We start from the raw sequence: 16140 nt of genomic DNA on the forward strand, positions 1-16140 counted from the left end.
TCCTGCTGCACACTGACTTTTCTGCATGGCTGCTAGTGCTTTTTTAGCCTCCCCAAGGATGTTTTTCTCTTGCTACATTCTACCTGACATCCTTTGTAACTGTGACCAGTAATAATCTTCAGTAAATCTCCCTTTCTTGATTCTGCATACTTCAAGGTTTGATTCAGTTTCTGAATCCTTGGATTTGCATAATGGAATGAAGTCCTCTGTGTCTGTCTTGTGTGGTAGAAGCACCTCTACTAAATTAAAAAGGAACTTGATTCTTAATGTTCACAACCTTTCCTATCCTGTCACATCCCAACAAGAGCTTTCCCCTTCAGAAACATCCCTGGTGGGGCATCTCAAACATGAACTGTCTTGCAAAACATAAGCAGGTGAGACCAAAAGTAGTGAGGAGCAGACTGCATGCTGCCCTTTGCTGTCTCTGCTTGTGGAGGAACACCATGGGAAGAAGGCAGGGGCTCCAAATATCAATTGTTTGTTTTTGCATCTGGGGTGTCCTCTCTCCTGTGCTCAGAAGCAGGTTCTGGAAGGGATCAGTGCTCACATGCTTTTGCAAATACTGTTACAGAAACCTCACTGTTCTGAGAAAATGTCAAGCTCTTGAAACACCTTGTTTAAGGCTAGCTTTTTAATGCAGGCATTCACAAGAGAGGAAGGATTTCTTCAGCTGTCAGAGCTTCTGGTAATGGAATTAATATACTCCTGAAGATGCATCTGGTTCAGAGGCAGCATTGCTTAGATTTCTCTCATTGGGAAGTAGGTGTGGAGAGTCTCAAACTGATTCAGTGTGCATGTTTTAATTCTTTGGGGTGAGATCTCTCTCACATGAAATTATTCCAGGAAAATTATCTTTATGATAAATTCCTATGCTTTGCAAGTGATCACTGCATTTGTCTGTCTGTGCCAATCTTTTTTTTTTCTCTGAGAATAGCATATCCTCCCATCTACTGATGGGGACAATGTGTCTACATCTAGTTATCAGTGTTGGTAAAGAGATGGTAATCTATGCAGCTGCCTGGCACATCATGTCTCCCTGCTGGCTGGCTCTGTTCCTCAGGCTCTGCAGCCTCCAGCCATGATGCTCCCAGCAGCATAAGCTACATCCTTTGCCTCTTAAGAATAGCTTCTGGAGGATGGAGTAAACAAGGAGACAGAAGGAGGAACTGTCTTCCTTCATGTGTAACCAAGGGATGTTAGCAGCCCTGCATAGGAAATGTTCTCACAACTGATAACTGGGGTAGCTGGAGATACTATTTATGCCTGCATCCTCCCAGCAAATGGCCTTTTGAATGGCAGCATCTGCACAGGGCCTTTAACAAGGAAGTGAATGTGTGTCCTGGACTTCTGCTGCCTGTTAACCAAAAGACACATTGAATTGTCTAAAGGAGGATAAAAGATGCTTTTGATTGATGAAAGGACTGTAAAGAAGGAAAGATGGCCCATTTTGCACTATAGATGCATCCTGCAAGCATACATTTGGATTTTGTCATTCTTGCATTTAAGATAAACTAAATTAATTACTTCCAAATTCTGCAAGGAAGCCTAGGTAACCTCAGTGCCAAGAGGCTTGGTCATTGCAGTTGCTGAAGTAGACTGCTAATGTGGAGGCTTGAAACAGTTGAAACAGTATTTCCATTCCAATACCATTTTTTATTCTTTTTTCCCTTTTTGTATGTGAATGGGATATCCAAGATAACTGATGGCATTAGGCAAAAGTTGCCTTCAGAAAATTCCACTTAAATACGTCTGTGATTCCTAAAGATAAATTTTGAAAGCTGCTTTAAGTCTTCAGTTACTAGCAAGCTCATTTCCCTCCCCCAATTCTTCAAGAAATACTGTAGGACTGACTCCTTAATGACACTTATTTTGCACCATGAGAAAGGGAACTTGGTACAGAGCTCTGTGTTAAGAAATCATAGCCTGGTATTTACCAGTTTGTGCTCTGCATCACTGGTCATCTGCAGGCCCTAACTAGTTCTCAGTTTCAGTAGAGCTCTTTGTAAGAGCACAGCCACGTGCTGTAAAAACAGTTACCAAATGCTTCAGTTACATCTATTCAGATCACACCTGCCACCTTTTCTTCCTGTACTTTTTTCTAATTCTGTCTTCAAAAGCAGTTAAATTTCATGCAAGCAATTATTTTACTAACTGCCTACTGCATATGGCTCACTCTTTCATTGTTTCAATATATCTTCTTTTTTCTATTTGTTATATTACTCTCTTTAAAGATAAAAGTTACACTTAGAAGACAATAATAGTCAGTTTTAAGTGTGACTTTCTTTTTGAAGAGTGCTGCTAAGTTGACTTTTTTGCCCTTTTGTCATTTCCTCTTTTTTTTTTTTTTTGAAATGTATTAAAAAACAGGTGCAAATGACTCAAAAAAGTTAACTTTAAAAAAAAAAATTGAAATGAGTGCAACTAGCTGCTATGTCTGGCATATTTCTTAGTCCCTAATTACACAAGTACCCTTGGATATTTTAGAAGTGGAGACTTCAGAGAAGAGAGTTCAATATCTTGTCCACTTTGAAACACCATTGATTTTTGTCGTTAGCCTCACTAACGAATAGTCCTTTTTTCATTTTAATGCCATTTTCCTCATGTTTATTTTTAGAATGTCTTTTCCCTCCCTTGCAGCACGAGTTCCCTGCCTGCCTTATAACCTTTTTTTTCTCCACAGATCTATACTAGACCTTCCGTGTTCACTTGTTTACTTCCTTGGCTTTCCAATAAGATTTTCTTTAATTTTACAGTTTTTAATCCATATTATTTGAGGAGTTTTATTTGGTGTCCCTTATGCCTGTTTTTTTTCCAGCAGGACTCTGCTAATGAATCCAGCTAGCAAATAAAACAGCCAATTTTTTTTTTCATTTTTGTTCCCTATTTAAAATCTGTCTGCCAATAATTTTAACTTCATGTCTACAAACTATGAATAATTGGAGTAATAATTGCAATTTGGGGTTCTTGATGATTTTTTTTCCTTTTTTTCCTTTTTTTTTTGGAGGCAGTTTCCCCTGTATGATAAACAGAATACTTTTTAGTTGGATAATTTCAAAGCTGCTGAAGATTAAAAATATAAAACTTTGCTTGCCCTGTGGATCTCACTGAGGCTTGACCAAACCAAGACCTTGGTTCTGGAGCTTGGCAGCTTGTGTGTGCATATTCCAATGTTCTATTAAAAATAAGCATTTACTATGCTTGCTAATTTTAAGCATTTATTTTGATGTTACTTTCTCTCATTCTAGATGTATTTTTGTGGTTTAGTTTACTGGCATAATATCTACAAAACAACCCTATTTCATCAGTGTTAGCTTCTGCTAAAACAGTAATGAAAGTTCAAATATGACTTAAGAGTGACTTTAGCTCTCTTGTAGCAGTTTAAGATGTTTTAAAGCCTTAGAAGGCATAAACAATTTGCACTCCTCCAAACACTTCTAGCATCCTAAATTGTCTAAGCCAGTGGAAGAGCTGATAGATCATAAACAGCCTAAGATATTCTGAGGGTTCAAAGCTTATTTGGAGTGTAGTCTGCCTGTAATCACTTTAAGCAATTAACAAGCCTTTAGATTTTTAGAGGACTTAAGTAAATTGTCCATCTTTAGAGCTGTGTGGATGATAATATCAAGCTGAACTGTGCTTGTGTGAAGACCTTTAAGCTGTGTCTTCTGGAATCTGTTATTTGCCTTCCAGAGGTGTCCCTGCCTGGTACTTGGTGTGGTTGGAGCCAGATAGTAAAGGATACCATGGCATACTGGCAAGATTTAGTGAGAAGAAAGTGAAAATTCAGGGAATTCTTATTTGGTCTATTTCTGCCTTGTTTGTTCCCAGCTATTTGGCTTGGGTGCTGTGCTCTTTTTCTCATGACCATGATACAAGTTACAACTTCCTATGTCACACTGTGTAAACACAGTGTGTTTACATGACTGTAGTATAAAAAATTTCTAAAAAAATCACTTTTAAAAATTGTTCTGGTGTTTTGGCAAAAGAATGAAGGCTGTCTAAGAGGGACTTTCCTTGTCCTTATTCTCAACACTGTTTTTTCTGTTCAACCTTGCATTCCTTATGGGCAGCACTCTCAACTGCAGTATTTTTACTTGAGTCCTAAGATAATCAAATGTCCACACTTTCATACTAAACTTTTTTCTTTCTGCTCTGTCATTGTCTTGGTGCTAAATTTCCATTTGTTACTCCTGTTGGATCTGTTGGAAGACTGATTCTTAATTGAAGACTTCTGCCATAGAATATAAGACAAATTCCTCTTTATGCTTTCTGGTGGTGTGTTTCATCCATTTCAAATTATTTTATGAGTCTGCTTATCTTCTGCATGCAATCTGTAGGTAGGTTGCAAATGGTGACTCCTGGAAGTCACTTAGTTTTTAGCTATACTGGTCCTGTGGATCAGAAGAAACTCTTCTGTTTGGGTTCTTCTTATTGTATTAATCTCTCTTTTCTTTCTCTCTGAAGTATCTGCGAGCTTAGCTGAGTGATGACTCTCTTCATTAGCTGAGATACCAAAATTTTACTGAGGGAAGATGGCTGTTAGGGATGTGCCTTCTGTCTAAGTCTTATCCACTGGCCACAAGATCATGAAGTGGATCCAGCCTTAAGTGTCCACTGGTAGTCAGAACAAACTCATATATGTTTACATTGTTGAGAGAGAAGAGCTGCTGAATTAGCTACTGGTGCCACCAGCTTTATAAGGCTGACCTCATACAAATGGTGTGAGTTTGAATACAGCATCTTCAAAAATCAAAATATTTAACCTGGCTGGCAGGACTGCTGGCAGGACCAGTTGTTTGCAAAGTGTTCCAAGCTGAGTTGGCACCCTCCCTGAAGCAGGCACACAGCTACCAGCTGCACAAGCTGCTGCTGTCCTGCTTCTGCAGCACCTTGGACAATTCAAGTAGGTATCAGGGTATGTTTCTGCATGGTTGCTGGTTTTCACACAGGCAAAACTTGCAGGATTCTGGAAAATTAGTGGGTTGTATCAGTATGAGGAGTGAAAATGAGGCTGCTCTTAGATGCATCATTCATCTCAATGTGATGGACAGGATGATGTCATGCATCATTTTAATATCTGTGGTTGTCAATCATAAACTGCAGATCTTGTGTTCCTTGAGTTCCTGTACTTGATCTTGTGCCCTTCCCCTGGCTAGTTACACATGGGCTGGCACCAGTGAAGCTGCCACCTCTTCTTGGTCAAAGGGAGTTACTGCCCTGCAGAATTACTCCAGAAATCCCCTTTGCTTTGGTTCCATACAGTTTGCACAGCAGCCAGTTTCACTTGGATTTGTCTCTGCACGTGGTTCATCGCCTGCACAGAAAGCTAAATATTTATGAAGTAGGGCGTTAGAAATTATTGTTTTCCCATCCAGGCAGCTGCTGGGAGTGCCAAACCTCGCCTTGTACTAACAATACCGTTGCCTAGCTAATCATGGGAGCTAGGGATGGGCTTGCTGTGCTGATCATCACCACACTGGCAGAAGAGATAATGAGCTGCTGACAAGGATGCATCTGGAATATGGCCAGCATTGCATTGCATTGCATGAGATACTGTGTGCTGCTTCTTCCTTCCCAAACCAGGACAATAGATTCCTGTTCCTTAGCATAGTGTCACCTTGCTCTCTTGTAGTTCACTCTATTTCCTTGATACAGTTTGAACGGCTTAGAAATGACAAGTTTACACAAAGGGAAGAAAGCATGTCTTGGGAAATTCAAATCTTTGTAACTAATCTGGTTTTGTGTGCTTGCATTTAGTGATCTTGAATGGACAGTATATTTGAGAAATCAGCTTTAAGGAATATTTCCTTTTGTGGAGAAAGCAAACTTGGCAGCATGAAAATTAGGTGCATTGCATGGCATCAGAAAGGCAGCTTCCTTTCTGTGTTGGGCTTGCTACAGTCTACATTTTGGTAATGAGGTTGTGCTGATATTTTTGGATGGGATTGCAGGCAGCAATGTTGTAATCAAAATTTAATTCGGTATGAGAGCAAACAAGTGGGCTGCTGTTGGGCCTTTCCATGTGGCAGGATTTGAAGGAGGAGAGCAGTGCATTTGCTCATTGCTGCTGTCTTCAGATTTCACTTAAATCATCCCCTGATGATACAAGTGAAAAGGTAGTAAGTGCTATTTATGCCTTCCTGGACATGCATACATCACTTGCTAATTATGGGTTGTTTTGTCTTGCTGTCATGCTCCTGACTGTATTGTTATGATAGAGTTGGGGAATTTTCATCCTAATCCTTTCTCCTCTTCAATTCCCAGTTTTGGATATGCCAGCTGGGGGGTTACCCACATGTCTGAGTCTGTTGTGCTGACCTGTGCTTTGTCAATTTACCCTTCAAGTACTGGTTAAGTAAGTGCACTAAATTGCATTTCAGCTCTCTTGTAATTTGTTAATAATGTTGTCATTAATTCCTAGTACTTTGTCCTAATTTCTTCCTGGAGACATAACTGAGCTGTTTAGGTAATACCCCTATGTAGAGGGAGAGGCTTGCTAAGTTGTTGGCTCTTAACAGGCTCCACTCTGAATCCTTATTTGACTTTCAGCAAAGCCTGCAAGTCTGTGCCCTTCATCCTCTCCAAGCTCGTTAATAATGTGAGCTGGACACAAGCGTGAAGAAAAGTCCATCTTAGAACAGATCCCTGCTGGGAAATCCAGGCTGTGAGCAGCTCTGCATGTAACAAAGCTAATGGAAATTTCCAGGGAGGGCTTAGAGAGCTTAGTGACAGCCATAAAAGGGAAGAAAGTAAGAACTTGACTAAGTGGACTTCACTGTCCATGACTGACACGGTGCGGAGAATTGCAATTTTTCACCCTAAAGCCCTGGGCAACAAATGTCCTTTTTACTGCATCCACATCCAAGTGACTCCATGCTACACAGAGCTTCTACCTTATGCCTTGGAAAATGTAAAGTGCTTCTAGCATTTCTATGTCTAGAGTTTGATGAAGCAAAAGTTAAATGCTTACATTACCTGAAAATATTCATTTCTCCAGTGTAAGCTCTGCTTCTTTGGAATGAATCGTCAGGCCTTGATTTGCAAATCTCCTGGGAAACGTACTGTGAAAGGCTGCTCATTTACAAAATTCAAGCAGTATTTTGCAATGGGAGCTAAAAAACCTTTAGGCTTTCTGAGAAGGGAGATTGCACTATTTTAAATAGGTGTGGCTAAACCAGAGCAAATCGCAAGCTTAATTGAAAATCTGATTTAAACCAAGGTGATTGTGGTTGTTGCACACATCTTGTTGTGTACTGAAGTTGGTTTAAGGTCTGATTATGTGATCAAGTTTCTAATGCAAACATGGTGTTAAAACTGGCATTTAGCCTTCACAATAGCAGTATTTCTTTGATGAAATTTTGATTCATTAAGAAGAAACATTATGATCTTCATATAAAAGGTAGTTCCCAACCAGTGCCCTCTGTAAGTTTGGGTGTATGCTCTCCTCACTGTATCTTGATGCAGTCTGAAACATCTCTTCTATAGGCTCAATCAATCATCTAAAGGCTGGAAAACATAATCAGGAGCAATCATGATACTGATCTTAGGGCTGTAAAGAGACCAGTGTAGATTCCAGCTCAGAGATACCCAGATGCATACAAAAGAGGACAGAGATGGTGCTGAGGGCCTTATGGCTTTTGCAAGAGGTAGATTTGGGAAAGGGTAATTTGTGTAGCTGGCCAAAGAAGAGACTCCTGAAAGGTAGCAGTGAAGGTGCTTACTGCTGCAGGGAGTGCCAGCTGTTTATTCTGAGCCACTTCTTTTGCCCAGCAGGGAGACACACCAAACTAAAAAGCCAGGTCAAAGTGGTGCTGAGAATGTTGAACCCCCATCGTGGCCAAGTGTAGTGACCTTGGCCTAAGCTGTTTGTAGGTGTTCCCAGAGTCAGCGGCCAGAGCAGTGGCACCATCTGCTTACAGGTCCTCCTTCTAGGGAAGGAAGGCAAAGCCCTTGATTCTCTGGCAGTAAAGAAATCGCTAACAGAACCCTGGCAGCGAAGCTCAGCTGATAAATGGCAGTGTTTAAAACCAATATGAAAAGTTACGCATTAAATTGAATGCCTGTTGATTTAACCATGTGCAAACTGACAGCATGAAGTTGGAGTGGACTTTGCAGTCCAACAACCTAATTGTACAGTAGTGAGACTGCAGAATAGGTAGGAACATGGTCAGCAGCTTTTTATGAGTGTACTGCATGTCAGCTTGCTACCATGGTGCTTTTGTAGAAGTAAAATTGATCCACTCAGAGAAGTGCAGGTAGAAGTGTATGTAGGAGCTGGACTTTCTGTGTATTACGGGAACATGGTGTTTGGGGGAAGAGAGGAAACATGATATTGTCAGCTCCCATCTTGGCCTGGGGGAAGCTTTGCGGTCTTCTGGTTTCTTGTCTTGAGAGCTGGCAAGCTGGCAAAGACAAGTAAGGCACACATTGGCAAGGAATACTAATAATGTACATAGCTGTGAGGGACCATGCCTGTTCTTTAGGAAACATGAAGGTGTGTGGAAGAAGAGGAAAAAGAGCACAGGTCAGCTTGGCTCTGTTGTGTAATAGCTGTAGATACCAAGTACACTAGACTTTTAATGGAAATTTTGACTAGGAGGTCAGAAAGTCTCTCTTGCCTAGGGACTGTGCTGCTTCGCAGACAGCAAAGTGTGACAGCTAATCCTCAGCCAGTATATTAGGCAGGGGATGGAGCAGCCAGAGGGACTGGCACGGTTTTAGTGACAAGTTACCATCTGTCAGTAAACTCAGAAACCTTTGTAAATCAGCATCTCACTGGCAGCTGCTTTCATGAGTTATAATGCAAAAAAAAAAAAAATGAAAAAGCAATGGCTGGTTACTTCTTATAGCCTCCATGTGTGATTTTGTTGACCTAATTTTGTTCATCTCTCGCCCTGGGTCCTAACCTGGGGTGCTGTCATCCTGGCAGTCTAGCCCCAGGCCTCCAGTACACACTGCTTTCCCATTGCAGCATATGTGACCTGCAGCATCCTCTAAGCTGGGGTTCTTGCCAATTCTGCTGAGGCATCTCTTTACAGGGACAACAGTTTTTATGTGTATGTAAAACATCTCGTTTGTGCCTGAGCCATAACCAGCTACCAACTATTTGCCGTGAATCCTTTCTTCAGATTATGGGACTACCCCTAGTTCTGAGCCTGCCTGCAGGGTGATGGAAGTCCAGCTCTTCAGACAGAGTTCCCTTGTGTCTACACAGGTTTTATTTTGTTGGTTTGCGGGTTTTTTTCCCCCACTTGCCTTTCTGTGACCACTGCACAGCACTGCTGACTCTCCACCCAGCACTATCAGGTGTGTGCAGTCCAGCAGCCATGTGGTGGTGCACAGCACCATTTCAAAACTCCTAGGCAGCTCATGTGAGCTGTCAGCATGGTGTGGCAAAAAACTGCAGGAAGTGCCTTCCATGCTAATGCAGCCCAGAGTGCCTCTGAAGGTGGAACACATCAGTAGGTGGGAGATCTCTATGCTGCCTGGGACTGCATAGTGAATGCCTGTCCTGTGGCATTTCTGTATGGCACAGAGTAAGCTGGATTTGCTCTTACTCTCTTCTTGGTGGGATGTGTACTTGCAGCATTATGGTGGTTTTGTTTCTGTGATTGCTTGTTGTCTTCAGGAGTGGTTGATACCCTTGTCCATTCCTGTGAGTAGTAAGCCCTGACTTGGTGTATCTTTTGGGGAAATGCTGTGTGAGAGGTTTCCAGAGCATTGGTGGTTCCATTATACTTAGCATTAAATGTAAAATTGAAGTTTGGATTTTTCATCAACAGCCACACATGCTGTTGATGCAGTACAAGCTCTTCTGTGGAAACTTGTTAAAATATCCTCTACATCTGTCCTTGCTCCACAGTGGGATGGATGCGTAGAGATTATCTATAGGTAGAATGAGAATTATTTGCAAAGAAATTAAATGTTGAATAAGGGCAGTGTCTTACTGACCATTACCTAGTGCAGGAGGTGCTTGCAGACACCACAGGGAGAATTGGCCTTTCCATTCCACTTCTTTGTTTAGTTACTTGGAATTAGGGTAACCAGATTTTATACGCACGGTTGTATGTCTTCATTTCCTGAAAATCTCTCTGCTGTGTCTTGGTGCTAATAATGAATTGAAATGAATGGAATATTCCAGAGTAATCTGGTTATACAGCACACTATGTTTGCAAGGTGGTTTATGGTGATGAATCCTTTTAATGAAAATGTGAACTGTGAGCTAGATCTGCAGTTTCTGTAGGGCAGGAATCAAGACTATTTATGTTGTGGGGGTGTAATGTGTGCTGGCTTGAACACTTTCCTGTCATACTAATATTTTTTCCTTCTTTGGCATTTTAAGGGCCTTAAACTCTGGAGTTGAGTACCACTGGGACCAGCTTAATGAGAATGTCTTCACTGTGCATTCCAGCAGCAGGAGTACTGAGCGGCCTGGGTGAGTCTCCTGGGTGTTGGGTTAGAGAGATCTGACCCTTTTTGCTGTTTTTGTTAGCTCTGACATCATTTCTTTGTTCCCTTACCACTGGCAGCTTTAAGTATGCGATTTGCTCCCTCTTTGGTATTGCCTGCTTGGGTCACCTGGCCTTCTTCCAGAAGTGACATTCAGTGCCCAAAACTGCCAGTGATAGTAAAGTACATGTGTCATTCAGGGCCCCCATAGCACAGCTGTGAGAGGAACATGTGGGGCTTGATGCATCAAAAACACCATGTAAAGCAAATGGCCTTTGGAAGGTAACTGAAGAACAGGGGAGTTGGCAGAGAAAAGGGCAAGTATATGGTGCCTACCCAGTGATTGATTTTCATCTTTTTAATTACTCGTCATGGGACAGTTGTTTCTCAGTAATAAAGTCTAAAAATAAAACTAAATCCCTTAATGTCCCCATTGGCTGTTTCAGTCTGTCCAGTGATGCCCATGTTGTTGTTCTGAGCACAAGGGTGATGCTGCAGTCCATTGCTTCTTGCCATAGTGACAAGTATTTCTCTGTAAGCCAGCTGTTCTCAGCAAGAGGGTGGTAGTTGTGTTTCTGAGTTGTGAGCTTCAGCATACCAAGGAAGTTGTGAGCTGTTTTCCAGGGCAAATGTCTGGGCTGTCCTACAGCCTTGGTCTCATTGTGGGTGAAAAATAAGCAGTAGAGATTCTTTACTCTGCTGTATGAGTGGATATTGCCACTACTTAAGTTTCTGACAGTACATACTCAGTCTGGTATAATGGCAGCTTGAAGGCAGAAATACTGGTGCCGAATGAACTAGGTCAAACAGAGAGTAAAAAAAAGTGTAGCTGGTTTCAAAGCCTTATGAAAAAAGGTTGTAAATGAGGCAGTCTTTCCTTGAATCTTTTGACTGTTCCCAGCACTGAGGGGTCAGTTTAGAAAACAGGGTTGTGGCATTGTGAAGATTCAGCTGTAGCATTGTGCACTTTAGCTGTTTGAGTCTGAGAAGCCAGTGAACCTTGAGGTGGTTCCTGTTTGCTTTTGAGAACACAGGATTTCCCTTGTCTGACTTGAATGGGCAGAAATGCCTGCTGGAGTGCATTCGTGTGCGATGCTGGCAAACTGGGAAGTCCTGAGGAGGGAAAGGCTACAGGCCACATCCATGGAAGTTAAAACTGCCCTGCTGTGCAGAAGGTTTTGTGTGTGTTTGTGCTTCTGCACTGCACGTTGTGGGCCTCGTTGTGGGCCTCCTCAATGCAGTGACTCCAAGACAGTTGTTCTGCAGGCTTAATGATGCTGCAGGGATATCTCTCAGTGCCTGTAAGACTTGCTGCTTCTGTGGAAGGGTGAGTGGACTCTAAGACTCCATTGAAACTCAAGAGACCAGTGCGTGTAAATAAGTGCAGGTCACAATTCCTGTCATCCCCATCCTCATGTTGGCAAGCAGGTGCCTGGTTGGAGTGGAGGCAAGAAGAGCCCCTCGTTTGTGTTTCAGTCTTGCTTGGGCATGTTGCCTCCAGTGATCCTGCTCTTAATTGGTTTTCTCTCTTTTCAGAACCAGCAGAGCTACGTGGAGGACAGACAGGGACATGGGCCTGATGAATGCCATAGGCCTACAACCCCGCAATCCCCCCACCTCTGTGACATCACAGGGTACCCAGACCTTGGCACCTCAGCTGCAGAATGCCGAGACTCAGACAGAGAGGGAGGTACAGGAGCAGGAATCCACCTCTGCAGGGACTGGTGAAGGTAGGAGGTCAATCAGTGGTTCATCTGACAGAGTTTACCTCGTGATTTATGAGTTTCCACATATGATCCACATCCTGTCAGTGTGTTTGGATACTCCTTTTGTCTCTTCAACAAAGATTACTCCCACCTAACTTGCCTGTAGCCAGGCACAGATGATCGGGAGAGTGAATCTCTGGCCATATGAATAGAAAAGTTGTCTTTTTCACATGCTTTGAGGAAGGAAATTTCATTCTTCTCCAGATCATTGTCTCTTTGTAGAATCACCTGTACTGTCTTCATTCCTCACACATGTCCTGATCTCCTAACCATCAGCAGGGCTGCAAGCTGCAGAGTTATCCTTTCTGCCTCTGTCTTAAGAGTTCAGCTTGATCCTCCAACTTATGCCAAAGGTCTGCAGCCTTCACAAGCTCAACATTTTGATACAAAATAAAATCACTTCTGTAAATCATTGTAAATCACTTCTCACAAAGCATCTTTGAGAATACTGTTTAGTGTGATTGATGAGGTACGTGATGAGTGCCCAGTTCAGCTATACAAAAATGTCTCTAGTGGTTAGCAGTCCAGGAAAACTTACCAATATGTAAGGAGCTGGAAACAGCTACTGTGCAATTCCTGTACAAAGTCACTAATCTGTTGAAAACATTGATTTATCCAAGCTTCTTGTCTCAATACTGTAACTTCATGCTTTCATTCAGCTCTGAAGGCTTGGCTAGGTGTGGGTTGGGCAGTATATACATAGGAAAGACGAGAAAATCAAGGAGACAGTTTTGAAGTTGTTGGTTCATGATAAACCTCCTTGGCTTTGGGAAGTAGCCCACAACATGCCTGTGTGTGCCTATATGCCTGCTTGTTCTCTGTCATTCTGAAAGTTACATTTTGGTATGTGACCCTTCCACGTTTTCTGCTGTGTAGTATCCAGCATGTGTGATATGGCTTTGTGTTTCTCTGATCTCAGCTCTTCTGTACAAAGTTAAGTGGGAAATTCCTGCCCACTGGGGTTTCCGTCTGCTTATCTCAGCAGAGCTGAGATTAACCTCTCTGGAAGGTTGGTACAATTGATGGTGTGTGAATAAGAGTGGAACACAGACTGTCTGGACAAATGCTGAACTCATGGGAACTGGTTCTTCCGCTGAATGTGGAACAGACTGAGAACATGATAGTGTGGGACCTTCTTGCATCAAGGCCATGATGGCTGATGCTGCAGGCTTTTGGTATCAGTTAAACCAGGAGAGTTCTCTGACACTGCTTCTCTCTCCTGCTGTTCTGCAATCATCTGACAGTTTCTTTATCTTGTTCTTTTTAACTTTTCAATTTCCAGATCTAGATCATAGGCTTTAACTAGACTGTTAATGAGACGGGGAAAGGGCTGTTCTTTACCAGTGCCTTGGCAGGATATCTTTACAAAGAAGAAAAACATGTAACATTTGGAAGAAAAGGAGTGTAAATAACAAGCCTAGGACAGGAACTTCTCTTCATCTCTCTTTCTTGCTTGGAAGAAGAGCAGCAAGTTCCACATCAGCAATTTCCATCTCAGACATTGACTTACCACATGTCCCCTTGCAAATGGCCACACCTGCAAAATGAGCTGTCACTCCTGTCAGCTGTATTGGGGCCTGTAGAACAAAGGAGTTACTGCAGTTTAAACACATGCCTCAGAGATGAGCCAAGGTGTTTTTACCTGTTGTTGGTCAGTTCCTATGCCGGTTGCATCCTCAGTGGAAATTACTGTGTAAGGGCTCAAAAGTAACTTGAAACAGGGAACTGTGAAGACTATAATGGTCAGGAGCATGAAGGATCAAAAAAATCAATAGTAATACATGACAGAAGAATAGTACAAAGAATTGACATGAAGTAGAGAGACAAATTTTCTTCTCCTTTTCCCACCACCTTAGGCAGTCAGCCAGGTACTTGTGGCATTGGTGGTCTGGCTCATCTTTGTGCTTCACATTACACATGAGCATTACTGGCTGGTTGTGATGGTAAGCCAGCCATTTTCCTAGCATCATCAACTCTTGTGATGCACATCCAGTGTGTTCCAGCAGGCAACAGGCAAGACCAGGTGCTGTGGTACTTTTCTGATGGCTGATTTACCCACCATATGTGCCGTAACTCTGCCTGCTGGAAGGAAAACTGTGTTTCCTAATAGTGTGATCTAGATGTGAGGGGCAAAAAGGCAAAAAAAAAAAAAAAAAAAAAAAGGAGAAGAAATGTGAGAAATGTGCTACCAGTAACTTGGAGTATGACCCAGGGCAAATTATTAATCATCTACTAAATAGGAATTAATCTTCCCATAGTACAGCACACCAGGGGCTGTGGAGATTAATTAGTGTTTTGTATGGGGCTTTGAAGATGGAAAACACTATGTAAAGGCTTAGCAGCATTATCATCAGCACAATGGATAAATCAAGTGTGATTCTGAGTAATGTAAAGGAAAGTGGTCTAGTTATTGCCCTGCCGTGAGGGGTGAAAAAGCCCCGACCAAGTGACCAACCAAATGAAAAAAACCCCTTGTGAGGTTAAAAAAAAAAAAAAAAAAGAAGAAAAAAAAAAAAAGAAAGGCTAATGCCACCCTGAGAGTGGGTTTCTGTCCTCTGTCCTGTCAGCCCTGCTGTTGTGGGGAATTCTGGCTCAGGGCATTTCTTGCAGATATGTGCTTACTGTACAAAAAAAAGAGAGTATGCAGAATTGCATCAGAAATCTAATTAAGTTCTGTGCGGGTATAAATAGTTTCCTTTTCTCATGCAAAGCTCTGCGGGGACTTTGCTGCTCTGATTATCTTTCTGCCTTCTTTGGAGGAATGAGTATATGATGACTTTATTAGAAGTGAATCCCTCTAATGTCTAAATCTCTCTGTTTTGCAGCAGTTAATAGTGGACTTGTGAACTCTGCTTCCACGCAACACATAAAGGAAAGGTAGTTAGAGTTGAGAGAAAACTAGGAGAGGTACCAAGAAATGCTTAAAACAGTGTTTGAACTGTTTCCTATTTTCTTTTAAGCTGACAGACATAGTGGAAATAGTGATAGAGTTGTAACTTTGAGGCACCCTTAATTAGAAACAATCTGTTGGGCGTTATACTATGTTTTCCTTGCAAATAGACAGGCATAATGGGAGTGGGATCTGTATTCAGCTGGCAGATTGAATCTCACTTAAAACCCAACAAAAATTCCTAATGAGATTTAATGGCCCAAAGTTTTAACCTTTAAAAATTATAATTCCCGGTCCAGACTGGGTCAGGCTGTGGCTGCCACTTGTTCAGGCTGTTGGATCTTTGGAATACAGTGCAAGGAGCAGTACTGCAGGGTCTGCAATTTGCCAAAGCTGTTGCGGGCGGAGGGAGAGGGACCTCTGCAGAGCTGCAGGACACTTGTTTGATAGTGGGCCCGTGCTGTCCCCTGGCTGTTGGGAGATAACCTGTCTTTCAAGTAATCCAGTTTTTAAAGAGGAAAAAAAAAACAACAACAAATAACTGAAAAGCAGATGTCATCTGATTTCCTACCATCTGCATTGTCTTTTGGGCTTAAAATTCAGTGCTTGTTGTGCATGTAGGCACATGTCATGAGTTACTGAAATTGTAGCCATCCGAATATTTGCTGTCACTGGATTGCTACTTTGCCTGTCTTTGAGGGAGCAACATATGCTGTCATGCCATATACAGTTTTTAACTTGTTGGGTTGAAGTGTTTATCACCAGCCAATATAAATTTCCATCAGTTCCAACTGCTTTCAGATGTTGCAGCAGATTCATTTGAGAGGGAAGAGGGTTGTAACATGAAGGCTTGGGTTTGTGAGATTCAAACTATTGGTAGTGAAAAGACAGCACATACAAGCAAAACTTTCCTGATATAAGCAAAGGATCCTGGGAGTGCCTGAGGAGCACTTAGAAGCAATCAGTGTGCCTGCATGTGATGTAATTTATTTAATCTGAGACATTAGGAACACGTGTCAAGGGGCTGCTTGGGCA

At 42.1% G+C, this 16140-nt stretch overlaps 1 protein-coding gene across 2 annotated transcripts in view; it reads left to right on the top strand.

Moving 5' to 3' along the window:
- AMBRA1 (autophagy and beclin 1 regulator 1) overlaps positions 1-16140 on the top strand; it is a 126103-nt gene that overhangs the window by 103624 nt on the left and 6339 nt on the right. For both annotated transcript variants that reach the window (XM_063158984.1, XM_063158985.1), the window contains 2 exons: positions 10343-10435; positions 11986-12179. In XM_063158984.1, the coding sequence (XP_063015054.1) occupies positions 10343-10435; positions 11986-12179 (287 nt within the window). The remainder of the gene's footprint in view (positions 1-10342; positions 10436-11985; positions 12180-16140) is intronic.

The sequence above is a fragment of the Melospiza melodia genome, chromosome 6 (genome assembly GCF_035770615.1).
Source record: "Melospiza melodia melodia isolate bMelMel2 chromosome 6, bMelMel2.pri, whole genome shotgun sequence".
Taxonomy (NCBI): Eukaryota; Metazoa; Chordata; class Aves; order Passeriformes; family Passerellidae; genus Melospiza; species Melospiza melodia.